Raw genomic sequence first — 25,138 nt, 5'->3', positions numbered from 1 at the left:
CATAGTCATGTGAGATCTTGTGAGATTCGTTTCAGTATTTTCAAAATATCAACTTTTTATAATTTTTGCTTGAAGAGAATTTAAGATATCGACGATCTAAATTGTGCATTGGTATGCATGTCTTTTATGTTATATAAAAAACCTTAATTAATTACTCCCTCTGTCCCTTAATACTCGCACCGTTTTGACTTTTTGCACTATTCACATAATTCACCTTGACCTTATTTTATTTCTAGTATATAAAAAAAAATGTTAGTATATAATATAGTGTTGCCTTCATCTTAATATATATTTTCAAAATATTAAATTTTTTATAAGTTTTTATAATACGTAGTTAAAGATATTAGTGGTCAAAGTTGTGCATCGACATGCGTGTCCAGTCAAAATGGTGCAAGTATTAAGGGACAGAGGGAGTAATACGAGTAGTAAAAATTATAATTGTGCATCTAACCAACACTGCTTTTGACTAGTCTTCAGGAAAATGGGAGATTCATCAATATCGTCAAAAATATCGAAAATCTGGCAAGAGTTATGGTCAGAAGTTCTGAAGAGAATCTCTGCAAAAGAGTTGGTCAAATGCATTTGCGTCTGCAAAAGAGTTGGTCAAATGCATTTGCGTCTGCAAAACTTGGTACTCTCTCATTCTCTCTTCTCAATTCAATCACTTCACACACACAATTTCAGCAAACCCATTCCACATTCCTTCTTAGAAACTTCACCAAAGCTCCCTCTACAGGCTCTACTGGAAATGGCGAAGAATTCTACCATCTTTTCAACAATTCTGGAAGAAATTTCTGGGAATTTTAACAAGGGTCGTCTCCTCCATTTTAAAACCAAATTGGATCTTAATTTTCGTGTTGTGGGGTGTGTTCATGGTGTTGTTGCTGATGATCACTTTGGTAATACCCATAATTGTATCTTGTGGAATCCTTTGATTAAGAAGCATGTTAGGTTACCAAAATCCAGATAATGTTGTGGGGCCTTGTATGCATGTTTATGGATTTGGGTATTGATTGCAAAACTCAGGTTTTGAGTGTGTTTAGGGTTTCATTCATTCAGCTTGGTTCTGGGTTGGATGAATTTCCTCCAAAATCTGAGGTTTATAGTGTTAAATCAGGGGGTTTGGAAATGGGTTTCTGCTGATGATGTCGGTACTTGCATAAGTTGCATTGCTGAGGAGATGTGGTCTAGGCTCAATATTCTATGCAATGGTGTGTGTGTGTCCATTGGGTTGGATTCAATAGGAACAAGCGGATTCGGCGCTTAAGATCAATTGTTTGTTGTTGTTTGATGTTGAGGAAGGGAGGTTTTAGGAAGATGGAATTTCCTTTAGCATTGCTTGAGGTTTGCCCCCTTGTTCTCGAGATTCTTGAGGTCATGGGTTTGCTGTCAATGAACCTTGATGAGATGGATGGAGACCAGTTTGAGATTTGGATTCAGAAGGAGTATGGTGTTGTTGATTCTTGGAGTAAGGAGTAAGATTCCCAATGTTGATAGCGGAGGGGCGAATTTACTGAAGGTTCTGAAGTGAAAAATCATGGTTTTGGTGTCGAGAAGGGAAGCTGGTTGCTTGGAATCCCGACACTAAAACCATGCATTTTCTTCACAACGATAGAGATTTCGCTGCATAGAAGGGCTTTCCTTTCTTGGGGAGCCGGGTTTTCATGGGAAAAAGATTGTGAGAGTGGGACTACTGTGGGAGGTATAAACAATGTAACTTCAGTGTGTGTATGCTCTTTTTTATACTTCGTATGTTCCTAGTAAAAAAAAAAAAGGCTGTGTCTTGGTTACTTGTATTTTCTTTAATGACTGTGAGGCCATTGGTGTTTTAGTGACCTTATTTTATTGGCATTTATAAGTTCTTTATTATTCATCATGGCATCATGCTAAGGATTTCTCTAATATCATTAGTTTCTCTAATGTCATTCATTGGCTCAAGCCACTCAATGGTTGCTCGGTGTCCTTTTAAATAAACATGTGTTTCTCTTTGAGTCCCTTTTCTATGGTTTGCTAGAAGTAGAAGTACAGAACTGAATTCCAAGCCTGCACTTCAAATTTTGACTTGTGATATGTCTTCGACTTGGCCTATCGCTAGTAGCATGAATGGGCATCACATCTTGATTGTATAAACAGTCATGAATTATTAAACTCGTGTCTTAAAGAGTAGGGCTCTAAGTTCCTAGGTTGAACAAAAGATATGCTATCCAATTTCGGACTCATGGATGCCAAGACTAGATACCTTTTCCATTACCTAATGCATTTACTCTAGTTTAGTTCCTTTGCTTGTTTCCTATTCCTATTGTACACGTTCTAGTTACTGCATTCTTATTCTCTATTTGCAGTCTCGTATACAACAGTGAGAAAAAGAAAAGGAGGCACCATCTTTATACGACTTCAGTTTTTTGCAAAAGTTAATGGGGGAGAAGACTTATCCTAGTCCCTCTGCTTGGATTGTTTGGTCACAATTAGTTGGTTTTTGCATGCATTACCTATTTCCTGGACCATCCTGGTGTTGAAACTAATAATCTTTATAAAAGTGATTACCGAGCCCAAATTAGACCCTCTCTATAATCTATTGATATGTATATATTTCATTGTAACATTTCAGGTCATTTGAAAAATATTTGTCCAAGAATAGCTATTAATCTGTTGTTTCTTGTTTATTGAAGTCAAATTGCTGTTGTGAAGCAATGGATCAATGTATGCTTAAGTCCCTTATGCCCTTTCTCTGTCATGGTCTGAGAGTTGTTATTGTGGTTACAGGACTGTCGTTTTGGACGAAGATGACATTGACAGCAGTGAAGACGAGAATAATTCACATCTAGATGCAATAAGAGCGTAAGATGCTATGAACTTCTGTATGGATTTTCCTAAATGTTATCTGTACTTCTATAAAGGAGTGCTTCAGTTATCTGTACTTCTATCTGTACTTTTATCCTAGTGAGTGGATTACATGTATAATGATGTCTGGCTTATTGTGTGACGTCACTGACGTGTCTGTGAATCTGAAACTCTGGAAGAAAGTTGTAGCTTATTTTGTTCACTGACATGACATGCTTGCACGTTAGATTCCTTGTGGGATTAAAATAGGTTTTGTCTCAGTTTGAATGCACTTTGCCTTCATAACTGAAGCTTGCATGATTTTTGTGATTAGCTCAAGGGTGAATGCCCAAGGAACAGAGGGATCGTTAATGAAATGGTTGAAAAGAAAATTGCTCCAAGTTTCATTCAAAATTATGTCATTGTGTATTCATATCTAGGTATATCCTACTTTCATGTGTGATGTGATATCAACGTAGAAAATACTTAAGTGCTCGATGGAGTTGAGAGACAGACCTTTTTAAGATTATTGAATGCTTGTCGGAGTTGAGAGACTGAATGATATTGCTAGAGAGCTGTTTAACCGCACCAACAGTAACCCCCTCCCCCCCCCCCCCCCCCCCTTTCCCCTGATCCTTCAGTTCACTGGTGTTATGACTCCTCACCTTGTTTATACTAGCAACTGGTAAGGTAAGTTTCATGCAATCTTTGAATACTACTTTTAGTTATAAGAGATAAAGGCCGGAACTATTTGCTCACTTCCAAGCCATAACCATCCCTGATTGCAATATAGAACGAGCAAATAGTCGAATACTAGGAAAAGGTAGGTGTACTGTATAAGAGAACTGAAAAGTTACCTCGTGATTGAGTCAAGGTAACTATTCAATGACTAACAGCACCCATCTATTGTAAGATGTAACCTCAGTGACAATCAAAATATCACTTAGCTTGGTGGATATTTAAAACTAATTCTTGAGCTGTATATATGTCACCCGAAGATACATCTTAACATGTAACTTTGCTGTACCCTAGAAGTTTTCTGTAGGCATAGTTTAGGATCTTATGTGAACTTGTAAAGTAAACAAGATCATATGAAACAAAAAACTCAATTTGGATATTTACTTTTCATCTATTTATTCTGAAATGTGTTTGTCACCTGCTGCTTTATACTGTCTTGATATTATGTTTTTTTTTGTAGACGCATGGGAAGAGTTCTTTTATTGTGCAATCAAATGTTGAAGTTCCGTCGAGATTTTTACAGATTTGTTTACAGGTTTGTGATGCTAACTTGCTATTTCCATATAGCTCATGTTTTTAAGTAAGAAGCCAAGAATTGAAAGTTGAAGCTTCTTAGCTCTGCCTTCTTTGGTGCTTTCAAGACTGTTTTAGCCTACACATCTGTTAAAAAGCTTTGAAATGAAAGTTTTTCTTCCAATTTACAGATGGGGAAAATTCTATCAGTGTTCTAAAGAGACACTCCCTCCGTTTCTCAATAGATGCGTCACTTTGACTTTTACTCTATTCACATACTTTTACCGCTTTTTATAACTTTTACATATATATAATTAAAAATATTTACGGTCAAAGTTGTATATAAGTAATATAATAAGTCAAAGCGATGCATCTATTAAGAAAGGGAGAAAGTGTCTAGTTGACATCCTATTGAATGATTTGAGGAACTTTATGCCAACTTTGCTTCATGTTCATATATGTCTAGTTCAAGTGCTTCTGCCCCTGGGCCCTGTCACCTTAAGCAGTTTCTCTTCATTTTCAGTCAATAGACAATAAGGTCGCTTCCAAACACATTTGCAAAACGTAGTGCATATTTGCTTATGATTGAACAAACTGAAAAAATCGAGGTTTCTGGGAATTTGTAATGGGCCTTTGTGGCAAATAAACCCCATAACTTAGGTCTTGTGTGCAATTTAACCCCTTTATTTTCAATTGTAGAAAATCAGGCCCATACCTTTTATCTTAGTGCAATAAACCCCTAAATGATATTTCCCAGCCCCTGAAAACCGGTATAATCTTTATAATTTCGCCGGAAAACCAGAAATTAACATTATACAATTTGTATACAACCCAAATACCAAATAAATACTTAATATACAAAAATCAATAATTACAAACCCTTAAATCTACAGTGGGAAAATAAATCAGAATAAACGAGAGCACTACAGGCAAAGGCCACCACGTTCAAAGCTCTCCACAACTGTTATCTTCCATGTCTTCTGCATCAGGTAATTTGCTTCCTTCCTCGTTATAATGTAAATCTTGATTTTATATTCAACCCTAATTATCATCTGCAAAATAAAATCATAAAATCATCATGTTATATGATTGAATAAACCTAATTACAAAACTTATTATAATTAGTACACGTAAAAGTAAATATTAATGGATTTGAACGACGGATAGAGAATCCCACGACTAGCAGACTTTGACACACATAAATCTGCCAATAATAAGTATATTAACTTTGTCACCAATTTGTGTTCATTTGTTACTACTGTACGTTCATAAAGATCCTTTTTTATTTGATGGTGCAGAACCTCCGAATGTTGTTAATCTCAAATGTTTTCATGGAGGAACAATAATTGATGGAAGGGGTGATGTAGTATACGATGGTGGTTCATACGTAGAAGGGGAAATAGACATATGTACATTCAATTTTAAGAGAGCAAAAATATTGATTGAGTGGTTGGGTTACTCTTGTTATGGGTCGTTTCGTACCGCGCGTTTCGTGGTCGGTTCCTGTGTTTAAGGAGCAGTTGTAGCTGAGTCATGGAAGACTTGTTGGACAAGGTCAAAGAGGTTAGCAAAGATAAAGCAAACGGTTGGAGGAGATCAAGGAGTCAGTTGAGCGATTCAAGGAGCACTACTAGCACAACTCTCTCAACAAATACCGCACCTAAAGTCTTATATAAAGACCAACCGGATACCTCCCTAGGGAGGACAGGGCATTATCATCACACTATTCCCCTAATGCTACTTCTCCCGTAGCTCTGACAATTAACAAGAAGGAGCTTGTTTCTATTACCTCCACATAAGCATTCCACCATCACTTTCCATACATTAGCTACTATATTTTATTCCCACCATTCTCCTAATCATCACTGCCTAAGTCCCTTGGATGGAAAATACGTACTAACCAAATACTTTCTTCCTGATATATACTTCATGCCTCGGAATACCTAGCTTCTATCGTATTACGAGCGGTATTATCCCAATCTACCTACGATCCTATACGACCTTTTACTTATGGGTTATTATCAGCTACATTTATAGATACACGCAAATGAACATTGTATTTGTACTCAACTAGGCTTTTTACGCCCGCAACATAGTAGATTGGTGGACTCATTGCCACCCGCGGTTTTTATCCCTTTCGGGTTTTCCGCGTCACCATCTCTTGTCTCATCTCTCTTTATTTTCTGCCCTTTATTTCCTGTCATTCATTTGCTATATTTAATCTAGTCGTCTATGTCCCAACCAAAGGTCGTCCATACGAAATTTGGCATAAACAGTTTGGCGCCGTCTGTGGGGAGATGGCTAGATTTATCTTCAAACACATATCCACAAATATCCTCTCAAACACAATATTCGACCCACTGGGGCTCACCAATAAAGTTACCGCCAGGCGAGGGATTGTTGTCATACTGTGTCGCCACCATGAAATGGAGCTGCGTCAGGGCACATGTCGTCGACATGACAGGTGTCGTCGACGGGTCAGGTGTCGTCGCGGGTCAGGTGTCGTCGGCGGGTCAGGTGTCAGCGACAGGTTAGGTGTCGTCGACGGGTCAGGCGTCGTCGACGGGTCAGGCGTCGTCGACGGGTCAGGCGTCGCCGACGGGTCAGGTGTCGCCGACGGATCAGGTGTCGTCGACAGTCAGGCGTCGTCGACGGGTCAAGTGTCGTCAGCAGGTCAGGTGTCGTCGCCAGGCTCGTTGGTCGATGGAATATGGTATGACGTCAGGGTACATGTCGTCGCCAGATCAGGTGTCGACATCAGCAGGTGTCATCGCTAGAAGTGATGCGTTGCAGTGGTCGAATTCAACCTAGATGATGCATATCGTGACAACAACGACACCAACACTTGATGACATCGAAAATAGGTACTAATATTTATAATATTCAACTCTAATCGTTTGGCCTCGTTTTCGAATACGTGACAGGTTTCGGTCTAGACGTCACGGACCATCGTGCAGATGTCATCACAAACAAGATACAATATGAGTTGTCTCGTACCTTGATAAGATCTCGAGACGATTTGATCACTTGACGTCGCGAGAAGTATGGTATAAAACTCAACCCCAGTGATTTTAATTTAAACTAATATTATTTCTAGTCCTTGTTGTCACTAAAACAGATGCGAACACGTGACGTCATCCACCAATGACATGACGTCAACATAGTTTCGTCCGACGTCACCTCCACATCAGTCGACGACGTCTCCAAAAACGAAGGCGACAAATGGAGATTCAACAACAAATTGTCGGCAATACTAGATTTTGTGGCTAACTTCAGTCCAAGTATCAAATTGGAGAATTTGTAGTTGTCCTGAAGTCGCCACAGGGGAGCATATAGTATACTCTATCTCATTTAATTTTCATATAGTATACTTTACTTGATTTGCTTTTTAGATAGTATACTTTGCTTGTTTTAATTTCCAAAAGCACTTTGAAATATATGCTATACGTTGTTATCCCACTTTTTGTACTAACGTCGTCACCACTTGTCGTTTGATCATGTCGTGTCGCCAAGCATTGTCTTCTCTACAGGTACTGACGTGTCACTTGGCAAGGTCGTGAGTAAAGCAGGCGACCAACGTTAGAAGGCCGTGAGAATATACCAGGTACATGACATCGGGGGCTCAACATCAAATGACTATTCACACAACCGGACCCAAAAAACATAACACCTCAAAGTGACTTCCCACATCAACATTGCCAAGCCTACAACACAATCACCTCTCGAAAAATTAACCTTTCGCCATCACACTTTCCATGTCATCATATTTTCACCCCACACCAACATCAAACCACTTGACATCATAAACGCAACGACGTGTCCTTTTCCCATGTCCTCATCACCAAGTTCTTCATCAGCACATCATAACGCGTTGTTACAACAACATGTCACGACAGCAGGACGCGATCAGCCACACAAGAAGATAAGAAATCATTTGGCATCAAGTATGACACATAGAAATAAATATCTAACATTTTTAATTTCTTTGGTGATAGTGTTACACGAGGTCACGACACGACATGAGGTCACGACGGCACAACATGACGCCACGGCAGCAAGTCACGACAGCAGGACACGACCATTCCGGTTACCCCCATGACGACAAGAAGTTTCTTGTCGTTAAACATGTATGTATGACAACAAATTACCTTGATCATGACGGTACGCCCCGACGCCACGAGATGGCAATGACCGATGACACGACGCCACCAGCCTCTACTGAGAAAGCTAAGGAAATCGGAATGTCGAATAATCATCATCAATGACCATGATGACACATGAGTAACTTCTAAACTATTTTTCACACAGTTTCTCATTTCAATTCATTCATTGTTGTTCTCTTGTATTAATATGTCTCGTATTCAACATTCATCAAGTTAACTAATAAACTATTGCATCGCACCATGAATATCTCGATTTCTCTAATGACTAAATCATTTTATCAAATTGTTTCGAGGTAATTTGACTTGACAGGACGTTTAGAGGTTGCATCATGCTGGCACGCATGTACGACGTCAAATATATACAAACGTCATCATATCTGTGGCCGACTTCAGTCATGATATCTTCCTAAAGCCGCCACAGGGGGGCAAGATAATACATACTCCAGTTCAATTTAATATACTTGTTACAACTTTGAAATTTAACTAACGATGTGATACAATTTATTTTCATGGTGATCTTGTCGTGAGATTTTGGTAACAGGTACGACGCTAAGACAAATGTACAAACATTGGGGGCTCAACCACTATCACATGTCGAAATAGGCGGATAAAGAGAAGTCATTGGGTTTCCCAAAGACGACAAGTGATAGGACGTCAACCGATTAACAAGAAAGGATCAACCAATAAGTCGACCAACGTTAGAATGGACAGTGTCAAGACCAGCGATGTGTCGACCTCATTCAACGTGACGGGACGACGCCAGATGTGACGACGGTGGTACAAGCGATGACAATGATCTCAGGAACGAAAACAAGATCGTCGACGAGAGGTGTCACGACATCAGGACAATGCTGCTGATTGTAGAATCGTCATCAAGGGACAGTCAGCGACACGACGTAATTTCGTTACACGAGCCCATATTAAGTAATATCTAACACTTACTTCGTGCGTTAATTAATTTATTACATTTTTCAAGACACTACGATTAAAGTTCAATTTCAGTTTTTGTTATCTGTCGCATTGAATATATCTTTCCAAACGCAATTATATTATATTTATGTTTCATCTTATTTATTTGAAAATCAACGCTAACATCGCATCAAGCGAACGTCCACCTCTACCTTTTCTATTCTCTACAGATCACTTGTTGACGATATCACCAACGACAACAGCAACGAACGACATCATCAGAAGACGACATCAACGAACGACGCTATCAACTACAAGCGACAACGTCTCCATGGTCACGACCCTTAAACTAATTGGATCCCAACGATGACATGTCGCTTCTAAGCGCGAATACTACAGACGACCCAGGTACTATTTATGCGCACATAACTTCGTTCTTTGAGTACCTCACAGGTGACATCTATTCCGCAGCGAACAACAGAGACAGCGTAAAAGCTACCGACATGTATGCACCCCCGACGCTTGTCCAAACGCCTAACCAATCGCCAAATACAAAATAGAAAAACACACGTCTTTCCCCCTCAACACTGACCAAAAACAAAGCAAGCCCAGAATGCTCAAAACCTACTTAAATTGCTGTTCTAAGAATCCCATAGGCTAAAGTCTTATGCCATAGACTACACCATCAAAACATCTTATCCCTTGTCCTCGTGTTATAGAAAACCTTGCAAGCCTTCGACTCTTCCTGACATTCGTCATATGGCTGCTTCGAACCATCCACTTCATTCACCTGTAACCTCAACTTAATCGCCTGCCACCTACCCTCACACGACATTACTTCCGACTAAAATAATTCGACCTTATGCCCACTCGACGCGACTTCCCTCTCCAAATTCTTCGCATGACTACGAACAAACGAAGAGGATTATATCTCCTGCATACAATGGATGTCACACAACAGCGACAATAGAGGCACGCCTGTAAACATCAAACGGCCAACTAAGATACAACATTCGTCCATGGCGCTCGTAAATACCAGACGACAGACTAAGATACAATAGTCGGCCATGACGCCTGTTAACACCAGAGTACAAATCAAGATACAACAGTTGGCCATGACACATGTTAACATCAGACGACAGACTAAGATACGACAGTTGGCCATGACGCCTGTTAACATCAGAGTACAAACCAAGATACAACAGTTGGCCATGACGCTCGTAAGCATTAGATGACGGACGAAGACACGAAGCTGGCCATGACGCCAGATACCTAACTAAAGTTACATCTTAACGTGTTTCCGAGCAGGCTTCTTAAGAATTACATTTTGTTGTCTTATGTTCGTTAAGCAAAACGATCCTTTCACAAGATGTCAGGTTTACATCAAAGTTGATGACACCAACGTCGACATGAAGACGCCAATATACGCATGACGACATCAAGTGTCAGAAACCATGGATGACTCCAAGTGGCGACGCCATTGATCATGATTAAGTATGGAAGACGACGGACAGGACGAAGACAATGACAGATTAGCATCGACAACAAATGAACGCGGTGATAGGCTTTGGAGATTATTTTTCTAACTTTCGGCTCGCTACAATTAGAAAAATGGGGGCTACTGTTATGGGTCGTTTCGTACCGCGCGTTTCGTGGTCGGTTCCTGTGTTTAAGGAGCAGTTGTAGCTGAGTCATGGAAGACTTGTTGGACAAGGTCAAAGAGGTTAGCAAAGATAAAGCAAACGGTTGGAGGAGATCAAGGAGTCAGTTGAGCGATTCAAGGAGCACTACTAGCACAACTCTCTCTCAACAAATACCGCACCTAAAGTCTTATATAAAGACCAACCGGATACCTCCCTAGGGAGGACAGGGCATTATCATCACACTATTCCCCTAATGCTACTTCTCCCGTAGCTCTGACAATTAACAAGAAGGAGCTTGTTTCTATTACCTCCACATAAGCATTCCACCATCACTTTCCATACATTAGCTACTATATTTTATTCCCACCATTCTCCTAATCATCACTGCCTAAGTCCCTTGGATGGAAAATACGTACTAACCAAATACTTTCTTCCTGATATATACTTCATGCCTCGGAATACCTAGCTTCTATCGTATTACGAGCGGTATTATCCCAATCTACCTACGATCCTATACGACCTTTTACTTATGGGTTATTATCAGCTACATTTATAGATACACGCAAATGAACATTGTATTTGTACTCAACTAGGCTTTTTACGCCCGCAACATAGTAGATTGGTGGACTCATTGCCACCCGCGGTTTTTATCCCTTTCGGGTTTTCCGCGTCACCATCTCTTGTCTCATCTCTCTTTATTTTCTGCCCTTTATTTCCTGTCATTCATTTGCTATATTTAATCTAGTCGTCTATGTCCCAACCAAAGGTCGTCCATACGAAATTTGGCATAAACAGTTTGGCGCCGTCTGTGGGGAGATGGCTAGATTTATCTTCAAACACATATCCACAAATATCCTCTCAAACACAATATTCGACCCACTGGGGCTCACCAATAAAGTTACCGCCAGGCGAGGGATTGTTGTCATACTGTGTCGCCACCATGAAATGGAGCTGCGTCAGGGCACATGTCGTCGACATGACAGGTGTCGTCGACGGGTCAGGTGTCGTCGCGGGTCAGGTGTCGTCGGCGGGTCAGGTGTCAGCGACAGGTTAGGTGTCGTCGACGGGTCAGGCGTCGTCGACGGGTCAGGCGTCGTCGACGGGTCAGGCGTCGTCGACGGGTCAGGCGTCGCCGACGGGTCAGGTGTCGCCGACGGATCAGGTGTCGTCGACAGTCAGGCGTCGTCGACGGGTCAAGTGTCGTCAGCAGGTCAGGTGTCGTCGCCAGGCTCGTTGGTCGATGGAATATGGTATGACGTCAGGGTACATGTCGTCGCCAGATCAGGTGTCGACATCAGCAGGTGTCATCGCTAGAAGTGATGCGTTGCAGTGGTCGAATTCAACCTAGATGATGCATATCGTGACAACAACGACACCAACACTTGATGACATCGAAAATAGGTACTAATATTTATAATATTCAACTCTAATCGTTTGGCCTCGTTTTCGAATACGCGACAGGTTTCGGTCTAGACGTCACGGACCATCGTGCAGATGTCATCACAAACAAGGATGTAGAAGACACATATGGTGTCAAGATTAATAGGTGGCAAGCTGCTAGAGCAAAAAAATATGCTTTGTCTGCATGTGCTACAGTTGTGGAAAAGCAATATGAATCTCTTAGAAGTTATATGCATGAGTTGAAAACTTCTAATGTGGGTACTAATGTGTTCCTAGTATTGAAACCACACATTTCACGCCCAATTCCTCAATTTCATATGTTCTATATCAATTTTGCAGCTTTGAGACAAGGATTCCTCCATGGGTGTAGAAGGGTGCTTGGCCTAGATGGAGCTTTCCTTAAAGGATATTGTAAGGGTGAACTACTTAGTGCCACGGCAAGGGATGCCAATAATCAAATGTTTCCAGTAGCATGGGCAATTGTAGAGTCTGAATCCAAAGAGAGTTGGTCTTGGTTCCTTAAACATCTTATAGACGATCTTGAAATGCTAGATGGGAAAGGATGGACATTATTATCTGATCAACAAAAGGTATTTTATAAATTTGGGTCTTTAATTCTATTATTCTATTGTATACAATTTAATAATAATAATAATAATAATAAATGAGCTTTTTTTATACGAAAAATACATAAAATAGCTGTTGTTAGTTGTAAAATAGCTATTGTTAGTTCTCATACTTCATACATCATGTTCCAATGCTGATTATAGAGTGATGTTACATGAAAAAATGTAGACATAATTCATATTTTACGCCTAACTTGTTTAAAATTATTTCACAAGGATTAGTGCCTGTCATTCCTCAACTTCTCCCTAAGGCTGAGCATAGACTATGCGCTAGACACATATTCACGAACTGGACCAAGATTATAAAAGGGGCACCTTTACATAAGCTATATTGGAAGGCAGTGAAGGCAAATACTAAAGTTGACTTCAAAGATGCTATGAAAGACCTAAAGCAGCAAAGTCCTAAAGCTTATGAAGAAATGTGTGCAAGGAATGTGAATAAATTTTGCAGATTCTTTTATAAGACTTGGGCAAGTACAGATGTCACTTGCAACAACATGGCAAAAACATTCAACTCATGGATCCTTGAAGCTAGGGAGAAACCAATTCTGACAATGCTTGAAGAAATAAGAAGACAAGTTATGTCAAGGATGGTGGACAAGAAAACACAAGCTGGTAAATGCATGGGAATTGTTAGCCCTAGAATCAGATCGAAGTTAAATGATTTCAGACAAGCTATCAGAAATTGGAGGCCGATCGAGGCAAACACTGATGCATATGAGGTGCAACATACTCATAACAGCAATTTATCATATACAGTTCGCCTAGATCAGAGGAAATGTGCATGCAGATATTGGGATTTGAATGGGATCCCGTGTGAGCATGCAATTGCTGCATTATGTGCTAAAAATGAGACTCCAGAGAACTATGTGGCATTTTGGTACAGTAAAGAATGTTATGAAGCTGCATATTCATCCTGTATGGAGCCCGTTAACGGACAAGCACTATGGAAGAAAGTTGATGAAGCCCAATCTTACCAAGTGACGCAAGAGTGAAACATGGGAGGCTGTCGAACAAGAGAAAGAAGGCTTACGGGGAAATTAAGAAGAAAACATATCTATGTAGAGTTGTTAAAAGTGGTCAACAACGTTGCTCTAACTGCAAAGAACTTGGCCATAAAATTAGGACATGTCCACAAAGGGTTAGTTAACATAAGTGTCTTAAGTTGCTTCTTTAGAACTGACTTTTTTGTTTTGGTTATCATGTTTAGTATATCTTCTTTGTTTAAATGAAAATGTTTTTAAGGTCATTATTACCAGTAGATTAATGTAGTTTTAGCGTGAATGTAAAAGTCTTCTACTATTCTCAGGAGCATTTCTTTTTCTTTATTGTATTTTAAATTCAATTCAATTTTTGAAAGATCAATTATTACCCTAGACAGTGTGTTTGTCTTCTATTCTGAGGATTCTAACAAAAAAAACATACAGGAAACTTTACATAGAGAAAATTGTTGCCAAAAACCTCAAAGATCCATACATAATAAGATGATGAAGTAACTACGCATTTAACTCATCATACATGAGTAGAATGAAAAGTGCAGTAAAGAAGCCCATAGGTAGACTTACCAAAGATATATTTTTGTCAGGTATTTAAGCGAGTGGCAACCCCAAATTTGTTTTCATGAATGGATGATATTTGGCAGTATCCCTGCATTGTAAGGAAAATCATAATGCATTTCAAAACGTACAATAAGGCAGGAAGGATTTATAAAAAAAGAACTTCATGAAGATATGCTGAGCCAAGTACGGAAGCCTCACGTTTTACTCCCCCCTCCAAAAAAGAAAACAGGACACAATTTCCTGATATTTAACTTGTTTACGTACCTTCCACACTGACAAGCAGTCTTGATTAATTCCTTTAATTTCTCTCCTTTCTTGGAAAACACTGATGCAGTCTTATCATTCTTAGTGTTCCTGGCCTTTGATGAAAATTGCACCATAGTCCTGCAAATTAATTAATAACAAATCAAATGACACACTTCCATTTTATTTTTAAAAAATATTTCCTAAAATTGTTGATGTACATGCCTAAAATTAACACCAAAGAGCTGACAAAGAATGTAGTGGTGTAGTTTAGGTTGGATGAAAGGAGTTCAATTCCAGACCAAACTTTTTTTTTCTAAAACACAAAATATATACTCCGCACTTTGCAATCCATGACTATCAAGAACAGCAACATCAACTACCCAACAATAAATCTCTATAGCTAAATACATAAATCTCTAGACTTCTTGCAAGATATAGAACTCTACACTGCTAGTGAACAATAAAAGTCAGATAGTGTTACCTTCACACGATATGTTGCTGTGAGTCCTTATAAATTCCAAATTACAACAAAGAAACTCACAAGATTTCAGAATTCAAACTATTCAAATAAGATAGTTCGCCCTCTAATCTCAAGCATACACTTTATTGTGTTTATGATATTTCAGCCGCTTAAAGGTGATAGTCAATGACGATCAACATATTCAACACATTAACCCTTAAGAGATTTATTTGCAAATCAGTTGTATTACTATATAAAAAATATAATATCTTAGTAGATTAAGAAGAGAATTTCACCCTCCTTCCAAAAAAATGAGCATGACGGACGAAATATATACTTTTATATGCAAATTAGGTATTGACTTCTATGAAGATAGATAGTGACAGGTTAACAAATGAGGGTAGGTAAGGAACTAAGGATGCTTTATGTTTTGTTTATTGTGTTTTTTAATAGAATCGAAACCGAATCACAAAAATATATCTGCATATCCGAGTTACACTTTTATGTCCTCACTAATAAACCGGATTTGAGTAGCAAGACAATTGAAGTTAAAACAACATATAGAATTCAGCACTAAGAACATTAATACCTCACTACTTAAACCATATTCTCTTCGACTTAATTAAATAGTCTTAAATAAAATTCAAATTTACTTAGTAAAAAATATGTTAGATAAGATAAATTCATGATACCCATGTTTAATTTACAATTAACATAAGTTCAGATAACGGTTTCGAGGATGATAAAGTAAATTCCATGAGCCATGTTCCTGATCTCATTATCCTGGGATCTTGATAGCTTAGTCTTAGGAGTTAGGAAGTTTCCTTCTATTTCTTTTGTAATAAAATATATATGTACTCCATAATTGTTGGATTATTGCTTTGAATTCTAATACGAGTACGTGTTAGTTGTCATGCAGTAATATATGTGCTATCTAACCATAAAAAAATAGGAGAGGGGAAGACTTCTATAGACTACCTACTGAATTGTTTAATTATAGGTGTTTTGGATATATGTCTACTACGAATAAACATCTGTGATTGTTTAATTAGCACCATTATCAGCAACTGAGCTCTTCTCATCTCTGTTTATGGAGGTTCATTATCCAGCTTCTTCGGGTATGTTTTTCGATCTTAATTAGTTGCATTTAATTACCAACTTTAGTGTAATTTCTTCTTTTTGTATTTTCTCTTGAAACCCGTAAAATTCTTCATACATTGTTACACTTCTATTGAACCCCACTTTGTCCACGTTTGAATTGTCCCACCACGTAGGAGATCGAAAAGGAGTGAATATAACTATTTTGTAAGTTTTACGTCCTGCTACTCAAATTGTTTATTGGTTTTTGATAAAACTTTATATAGGCATGCATATGTTCACAACACCTATAATTAGTTTGGTCAACTATACTCCGGTTGCATCAAATGTTTTGTAAGTAATACATATGTGTTGAGCTGATGATCATTTACTCTTTTTTTATAATAATAATAGGCACATAAGATTGTATCCAAATCAACTGGCTTTTGTGATCAAGAATACTGGGGTGAATTTGACGGGTAACAGACTAACAGTTCAAAACGTCAGATCCATAGCAAAAAGGGGGGGAAATGCCAGATCCATGTTGTGCAAGTATGTTCTTTTTTTTTTTACTCTGTGTTAATGAAACCTTAATTAGGTTAGAACAAAAAAAGAAAAAAATAAGTAAGAAGTGAAACCTGTATTTACACATGTATTTTAAGAAGTGCTCGTCACAGCAATGAGGCATGCTCCTTACGGGTAGTGGTGTTCAAAAACCGATCTGGATCCGGTCTCCTAGTCGAGAAATATTATTTTCCGGTCTCCGGCCCAACCCAATTGTCCCAACACCTTAAAAAACGGGTTTTCCTTCAAAAACATGAATATAAATCATTTAAAAAGTTAGTTTCCTCCTTTAGTATGTTCGGAATGTTACTATATTACGAGATATTTTATTTTAGCTTTAAAAACAAGGCGTTAAAACAATTGGTTTTATGTATTTATTTTTTCCTTTTAGCATATGCTCTATACACTTATGAAGCACAACGAGAGAAATTGAACCAGCTGGAGGAGAAGGTGAAAATAGCCAAAGAGAAGCTAGCTACATTAGAGAGACAAGCAGAAGGGATTGCAGTTCCGAATAATGAAGCATTAGAATGGAAGCGAGAAGCAGAAAACACCCTGACTGAGTTGGAAACAAACATTACACACCTAAAAAGCAGCATAGAAGCTACTTGTATAAGTGGCTGCTTGCCTAACTGTTGTCGCCGGCGTGCTGCTAGAAAATTGGTTCAAGGAGAAACTGAAAAGGTAGATAAGCTGATAGAAAGATATAAGCTCGTGGTGAAAGGAAAGCTGTGCCCTCATAGTGACATTGTACAGAGAGCGAGAGTTGATGATATACAAGAGATATGGGAGTGCATAAGCCAAAGGAATGAAGTCAGAATAGTTTGCGTCCATGGAATTGCAGGTGTAGGCAAGACAGCTGTTGCACATGCTGTTTGCAACAAAGCTTTACTCGATGACCAAGAAACCTTTGGTTATGTTATGTGGGTGGATGCTGACTACGGAATTGAACTCAAGGGTCTCCAAGAGAAGATCATGAAAAAATTAGACATTGAGCTTATTGATACTGATGATGATAAAGATAGAGCTATAAAGATACGTGATGAGTTTGTTCGAATGAAAAAGAATTTCACCCTCCGAGATATTGGAATTCCAGAGGAAGAAGCCGAGGCAGGAGTAGTTTGTAAGCTTATATTGACTTCCAGGTCACGACTTACATGTAGTAGGATACGAAAAGATGAATATTTTGAAATAAAACCTCTTTCTGATGGATGGGAACTTTTCGCAATAGGGCTTGGCCGTCCCCTTCCTAGTTTAGAAAGCGAGGCACAGGAACTGTTGCAAAAAGCTGTACAAGGTTGTGGGGGATTGCCATTGGAAATCACCATGTTGGCAGATCGTATGAGAGGACTACATTGCCAAAGCTCGAGTGATATTACTTCTGCACTCAAGGAAATGTTAAGCATCTTCAAATGAAATATCCCTTAAGAGATTGGAATGCAGCTACAAGAGGTTAAAAAGTACTACACATCAACAATGCTTTCTGTTAGAATTGAGGAAATAGGAAGAAGAAAGGAAGAAGAAAGCAAGAAGCCATTGTTGAGCCTTGGAAGCTCGTGAGCTTTGAGAGAAAAACTAAAGACTACATTTTATTAATTGTGTTATTTTTGAGAATAATACAAGCTTAGGTATTTATACTAACATATGTACAAGTTAGTATCTAGTAACAAACTTCCTAAACTAAGGAAACAAACTAACAACTTATACTACAGTATAAGTTCCAACACCCCCCCTCAAACTGAAAATGGTGTTAAACATTTTCAGTTTGAAATCATGAAATGAAGCAGTTGTTTCTCGGTTGCTCCTCTTGGCGATGAGAACTGCAGCCACAACATCTGGAATACTGTCAACGGGAGGTATCTGAAGTTTTAAACACTGCACCTTTGTGTTTCTTCAACACTTAGCATCTGAAAACTGTTATGTGAATCCATGGTTGTTTCCTGACCATGACCAACAACTTGACTGATGAGAACACCACCAGAATACTTCATACAAATGGAACTACCAATCAGAATAATTTGGTTGAACTAACCACCATGAATCAGCTTCCTGCTCCAAAATACACCATTGATCATTAACCAATCACACACATACACCGTAACTCCAATGTGAAGAATGAAGGATAATGTGTTTGAGAGGAAAAGAATGAGAAATGCAGCTATGAAAAATAAAGCTGAAGATAGAAATTGATCAAAAAATAAACAATTTGAGAATGACCCTTTGGGTCTTTTGAGAATTGACCACTTTGGGTCGAAACTGACCACTATGGGTCGGAAAGAGGACCACCGTGGGTCTGAAAATGACCTCCATGGGTCGGATAGAATGAGCCACAATGGGTCTCATCAAAAGAAAGATCACAATGGATCATGAAATTGATCTTTACGGATCAATGAGAAAGGACCTCTATGGGTCACAAAATGAACCTCAACCTCTGTTGGGTCATCACAAAAAAAAACCTCAACCTCTGTTGGGTCACAAACAAACTTCAACACCAAAAAAAATTCAATGTTATTGGCAATAAATCAAGCCAACATTCAACAACCACCTCTGTTATCTGCAGGACTGACATAAGAACCACCATTTCAAATCACATACAACACCCATACTCGTATGATTTCATCTTGGAGGACAATTTGACATAAGTCACAAAGAATCCTCCAATGAAAGTACTACCTACAATAAACGCTTCTTTGAATTCTCCAGCATGAACTTCTACTTCTGCTATCCCTAAAACCAATACTCCACCATCATCCAACAATACACTCACACTTCAATTCAATGTCCAGTCAAGAACTACCCAAATCGGACATGAACCAGAACTTCAAACTACAATAACATCTTAGAACAACATCCAATTGGAAGCCAATGAACATTCAAAACCAATTGGAAATAAACTGATGCAGTTGACATTTCTTAAACCTCAGCTCAAGCATATGTTACCCGGACTAACAAAACATATCAATTAATTTGCAGAAGGTTTAGAAACCCAGTTTTGGGAGATGAAATTGAAGTTGGTTTTCTTTGGGAGTTTGGTTGAGGAGAGAGAGAGTTTTCAGGTGAAGGACAAAACTAAGCAACATCATTGGCAGGGGAAGCAGTAGAAGCCAAGAAATCAACCAATTAAACAGAGAATCACTCAAATAATGTGAAACTTTATTCAACTCGCAATTAAAGAAGGTAAGCAAGGAGATCAAGAAATCAAACCAAGAACGCTCCAAACAACGTACGAACTCAAGAATCGTAATCCACTACCTTGAATTCTCCAAGAGTTTCCTCAATGGCAGCGAAGATCTTGATGATGATTTCGCGCCTTTGATTGTGAAAAAATGGTGTTACGGGTGGCAGTGGAGGCGGCAGTAACTATTCATCTTCCTCTGGTTATCGCCGGCGAGGAATAATTGACGAAACGCTTGCGATTAATTCCAGTAGTAAGATTCTAGAACCCTAAAATTTGGGGAAAACTCAAGAATCATAAAATTGTTTGATTCAAGGTTCTAAAGAAGATTTGTGAGCGATTTTAGAAGATATTAGGGCGAATTAAAGCCCTAATTCGTCGAATTAAGACCCAATTCGAGCAAAATTTCGGAGCAGAAAATTTTTGGGGAAAAAGAAATTGATGAGTTGATTTGAACAAAAATATTATGCGGAATTGAAGAGCCGGGATCGTTCCCGCTCTGATACCATGTTAGAATTGAGGAAATAGGAAGAAGAAAGGAAGAAGAAAGCAAGAAGCCATTGTTGAGCCTTGGAAGCTCGTGAGCTTTGAGAGAAAAACTAAAGACTACATTTTATTAATTGTGTTATTTTTGAGAATAATACAAGCTTAGGTATTTATACTAACATATGTACAAGTTAGTATCTAGTAACAAACTTCCTAAACTAAGGAAACAAACTAACAACTTATACTACAGTATAAGTTCCAACATTGTCAGAGGACCAACTCAACCAAAAGCTTAAGCTGATGGTTGAAGCCCAATGATTAGTTTTATATACTCTATCACGCCCCCTCACATGAAAGCCCTTTGGGCTTGAAGTGTGGATGCAGCATAGGCCTCCTCATACCTATCGCGAAATATTCCACTTTGAAAGGAGGGGTGGATGAGATTCGAACCCGTGACCTTTGCGTCACGTAGGCTCTGATACCATGTCAGAGGACCAACTCAACCAAAAGCTTAAGCTGATGGTTGAAGCCCAATGATTAGTTTTATATACTCTATCACTTTCTATATTGTGCCTTGTATCCGAAAGGCTTCCCAATTGATGTAGAACAATTGATAGAAAACTGGATTTGGGAAGGTCTGCTAGATAACTATATTGATGGCTACCCTATTGATCAACAACTCCCAGAAGGAACGTTGGAGCTATACTTGAGCGGATGCAGTGGCAGTGGCAGCAGCAGCATCGGTCCAAACAACACGTTAGAGAAAACAGGAATTGACTTTCAGAACTTGAAAGTCCTGAATCTGTTTGATTGTAGCAGCTTGACCTATCTTTTCTCATTTGAGATGCTGCATTGTCTTCAGAGCCTTGAAAAGATTCATGTAAGGAATTGTTGGTCACTCTCGATGATAATAAAGCCTTCATTCTGTAAGTTCTGATCCACGCACAGACATCTCTTGTCGTCTTCTGAAAATACGGGAATTGATCTTGATCGACTTGCCAATGTTGGAGAGCATATGTCCTGAGCAATACACACTTGAGTGGCCTGAGTTTCGCAGATTCTCGGTGTGGAATTGTGACAAGATTGAGAGGTTGCCGTTGGTTGTAAGTTCAGAGAAGATTAAACTTAGAGCAAACTCCTCCATGTTGGCTGGCTCTTGTTATATTCGTGAAGAAGCTAATATACCTACAGACACAGTTTCTTTTGTGAGGTATGCTATTCCTAAGACATTAGAATAAGATTGCAGAAACATATTCTCATGGAACTACATAAGGAAGTTGAGGATTAGAAGCACCTAAATTCCTTATTTGAGCTTAATTACTGGCCTTTGTTTGAACTTATCATAAATTGTTATTGATTGTTAAAAACAAAGTCTAATCTTGTTACTTTCTCATGCAGGACGATGATCCCAGAATTATTACAGCCAACTTCTAACTATACTCAAACAAGTTATCACCTGATGAGGGAATCTCGTAGGAAAGGAAAGAAACACCTTGGTTTAACTTATTTACTGTTTAGCAAGAATCAGGACAAAAATTCTCTTATAGTTTGCAAACAAAGATAGCATAGAACTATCCTATCTTGCCAATGAAAAACACATGATACACATATATAACAGGAATCTATCTTCTATCTTGTAAATGTATGCAGGACAATGGAAATGAAATTCCTCCTCCATTCCCATGGATTTGTTCAACAAGGCACAGAGAAGAATTGGGGTATTGTTTTTGTAATCAATTGCAACTCAGAAGTTATTGGCATCAGTCAGGAAACCAGCAGCTGACATTTTAACAATTGTGTGATTAGCTGGTGAAGTTTGTCAGGATCGTGTTTAGAGAGTTGAGTTTATCAGCTTACCTTCAATATCTTCCTCCTATTCATGTTCATCCTTTGAATCGTGTAAAATGCCTTACACGATATAAGTTACTCTTCTGTCCAGATTTATCAATTATCAGACATTTTTGGGTTATGTAACAATAATGATTGCACAAATTTTTGTTTGTATCCGTGTACAGCCAGAGTTGGTTGTACCCCAATTCAAAACGATGTCGTTTTGTGTTGTTTAAGTTGAACATTAATATACTGGTATTGAAATTTTGAAATGAACATTTATTTATTTATTTGGTAATGAACATGTATTTATTTATTTGGTAATGAACATTTACTATTTATTTATTTGTAAATGAATATATATCTACTCATTCGAAGATGAACGTTATCTAATTATTTGGGAATCTTCATTTATTCAATCAATTTAGAACATTTATCTACTAATTGTGAAATGAGTATTTATTAATTCTAAATGAACATAATTATTGTATTACTATGTTAGTACATTGAATATATATTAATGTATATTGTGCAATTAAAACATGTACCAAAAAAATGAACATTTTAGGCATTGACTATGTAAAATTGTACTTGAAGTACAAGATATTGGTACAAATCCTTCTCTTATTTTTCTATATCTTCAATCTTAAATCTTGTTTTTAATGTAGTCTTGAGTTCTTAACTTTTGAATGTGTGTATAAAGTGTGATTTGAACACAATATTTTACTTTCACGGTTTCAATTCCCTCATTGTTGTAGGCTGAAAATGGAAATAGTAAGTAATTTGATATGATGATCATAACTCATTTAAAATTAATATTTACTGATTTGAAAATGGTGAGCATGCAAAATGTTTAAATGATAATATACAAGAATAATCAATGTGAATTAAAAAAATAGAATAATAAATGCGATTATACTTGAACATTCAACCTTTTATAAATGTACATGCTCAAAACGAATTTTTAACATGTTTTTGAACTGTTATCATATAAATCAAGCACTATTAACATAATAAATCATTTTATAAATGAACATAATACTTATTGAAAATGAATATACACAATTTATGTATTATTTACTAAAATGAATATGAAAATGTGTTTTTGAAAATGAAGAGAGAAAATGAAAATAGTTATACACTACACATTCACATTATGAACATCATACCTCTTACTTTTCCATAATTGAACATAAAACTTTATAAAATGAACATTACACTATCAGAAAATGAACATTTTTATTCTACAACTTAATCAAGTTAACCATCATAAGTTTGATCTTTATAATAGTAGATGTGAACATAATTTTCTAATATTACATGCAATAAAAAGAACATTTTATTCTTAGAATATAAACATCAACGTACAAGTTCCAGAACTTAATAAATAAATTACATGTATTTAATTTTCAATTTTCATAATAAATAGAATCAGAGTCTCACAAAATGAACATAACCATATACAAATACGAACATTTCAAAAAATCCATATCTGAACATAAAATATCTAGATCTGATTTTATTGAAGAAATTTGGCAAACATATGGAAAGAGAAAATGGAGATTCAACAAGAAAATTTCTAAATTAGTTAAATATTAACAAAATTAACAAATATGAATAAATAGTACTCCACTCACCTTTTTCTTTTGCGTTTTTTATTCAAAACGTTCCACGTAATGATTTTCTTTCGAACGTCAATTGTGTCTTTCTCAAATTTGCTTGAATTCTGAAAAATAAAAACCATCGTGCTTGTTCCTTTTTCAAATCTGTTGCATTATTCATCGAATTTTAGTGTTTTGTGATTGATTATTAGTTTATTACTATAAAATGGAGAAAAGAAAATGATTTCCACATGTTTAATGGTGGTTTTTGGAAACAAAAAATGAAAATAAAAAGAGAAACTTTGAGGAAGCAAACGAAAATGGAGAAAGAAAACTGACATATTTCTGTTTTATAGTACAATTTATGTTCATAACTATTATTTTTTCAGGAAAAAAATATATGCATTTTTTTGATGCACTTCATATACCAAGGATATCTATAAATGGGTATTTAGAGTGGCTTGTAGGATTTAGGTCGTGGACCAAATTTAGGCTCCATGAGTTTGGGCCTTGGTACCCTTAATTGGGCTCAAGGGACCCTTAATTTAGGATACAACTAGCTCCTTCAGAGTAAGTACAACTCCTAAATTATTGTGTTTGCTTTGAAAAAGTAATCACCCCGTATAGTACATTCGTGCTTTTTTTTTTTTACTTTTACTTTTTTACTTTTTTTTAACTAGGAATCAACAAGTATTGAATATTTAACCGATAAATTAACTAGAAATCAACGAGTATTGAAAATTTAACAAAAAAAAAAATTCAAAATCAAATGAAAGCGCACAATAAGATTGGAACATATACGTAGAATATAATTTTGGTACACAACAACTGAAATTCCTCATGGTACAATATGTACGTAGTGTATTTTCAAGGAAAGAAGAAAAGGGAAAATATATATTAGGAGACCCTCCTCACGAAAGAAACGCAGTACGTGGTACATTTTCACTTACAATGAAACAACCTATTACAAACTCTTACAACTACCCTAAACACCAACGTAACAGATCATAGATTGATCTCAACACAACTACACAAGGCCGACAATGAATCCCACCAATTGGCCATTGCGGCTCACACACTCATAAGCTAGTCACAACCGTGAACCATATATCGATCTGGTGAAGCTAGCTTATATTGCCTTTATGGCTCATTTGCACCAAAAATAATACACGGTGAATCTAGTAAAAAAATCATGATTACTTGATCAGCAAGTAACCTTCACTCCAACCATCTCAATTTGACCATTAGTACCATTTATGCGCGTCTCCATGGAGGTGCAACAATCTGTGGATTGAAATGTAATAGAAGATGTGAGAACTTTCTTCAA

General features: G+C 37.5%; 1 protein-coding gene, 2 long non-coding RNA genes and 1 pseudogene across 5 annotated transcripts; 3 read left to right on the top strand and 1 right to left on the bottom strand.

Annotated features, from left to right (window-relative positions):
* Positions 1-460: 460 nt before the first annotated feature.
* On the top strand, positions 461-16,787 carry LOC130462667 (uncharacterized). The gene is made up of 4 exons (XR_008923301.1): positions 461-1,702; positions 2,764-2,838; positions 4,019-4,093; positions 16,079-16,787. It is a non-coding gene; the product is annotated as an uncharacterized lncRNA (long non-coding RNA).
* LOC110777164 (uncharacterized) lies at positions 4,857-15,345 on the bottom strand. Of its 2 annotated transcripts, XR_008923299.1 has the most exons (4): positions 15,100-15,345; positions 14,637-14,756; positions 14,379-14,460; positions 4,857-5,123 (listed from the first exon to the last, which is right to left on the bottom strand). It is a non-coding gene; the product is annotated as an uncharacterized lncRNA (long non-coding RNA). The 2 variants fall into 2 exon arrangements; XR_008923300.1 differs by lacking the exon at positions 15,100-15,345 and having other exon boundaries at positions 14,637-15,070.
* LOC130462666 (uncharacterized) lies at positions 8,834-14,371 on the top strand. 2 transcript variants are annotated; one of them, XM_056831408.1, is made up of 2 exons: positions 8,834-9,551; positions 12,527-14,371. In XM_056831408.1, the coding sequence occupies exon 2, from the start codon at positions 12,969-12,971 to the stop codon at positions 13,806-13,808; it is 840 nt and encodes a 279-aa protein (XP_056687386.1). In that variant the 5' UTR covers positions 8,834-9,551; positions 12,527-12,968; the 3' UTR covers positions 13,809-14,371. The 2 variants fall into 2 exon arrangements, with proteins under 2 accessions (XP_056687386.1, XP_056687387.1); XM_056831409.1 differs by lacking the exon at positions 8,834-9,551 and having other exon boundaries at positions 12,301-12,777; positions 13,030-14,371.
* A 7-nt stretch (positions 16,788-16,794) lies between the features above and the next one.
* Positions 16,795-22,471, top strand: LOC110777162 (probable disease resistance protein At1g51480; annotated as a pseudogene).
* Positions 22,472-25,138: the final 2,667 nt, after the last annotated feature.

Source organism: Spinacia oleracea, chromosome 6 (assembly GCF_020520425.1).
Source record: "Spinacia oleracea cultivar Varoflay chromosome 6, BTI_SOV_V1, whole genome shotgun sequence".
Lineage (NCBI taxonomy): Eukaryota > Viridiplantae > Streptophyta > Magnoliopsida > Caryophyllales > Amaranthaceae > Spinacia > Spinacia oleracea.
The sequence above is the reverse complement of the archived record's forward strand: the minus strand, read 5'-3'. Positions and strand labels throughout refer to the sequence as shown.

What these genes read in the sequence shown, in the direction of transcription:
- LOC130462666 (XM_056831408.1), top strand. Translation starts at nt 12,969, where the DNA reads ATGAAAAAATGTAGACATAATTCATATTTTACGCCTAACTTGTTTAAA.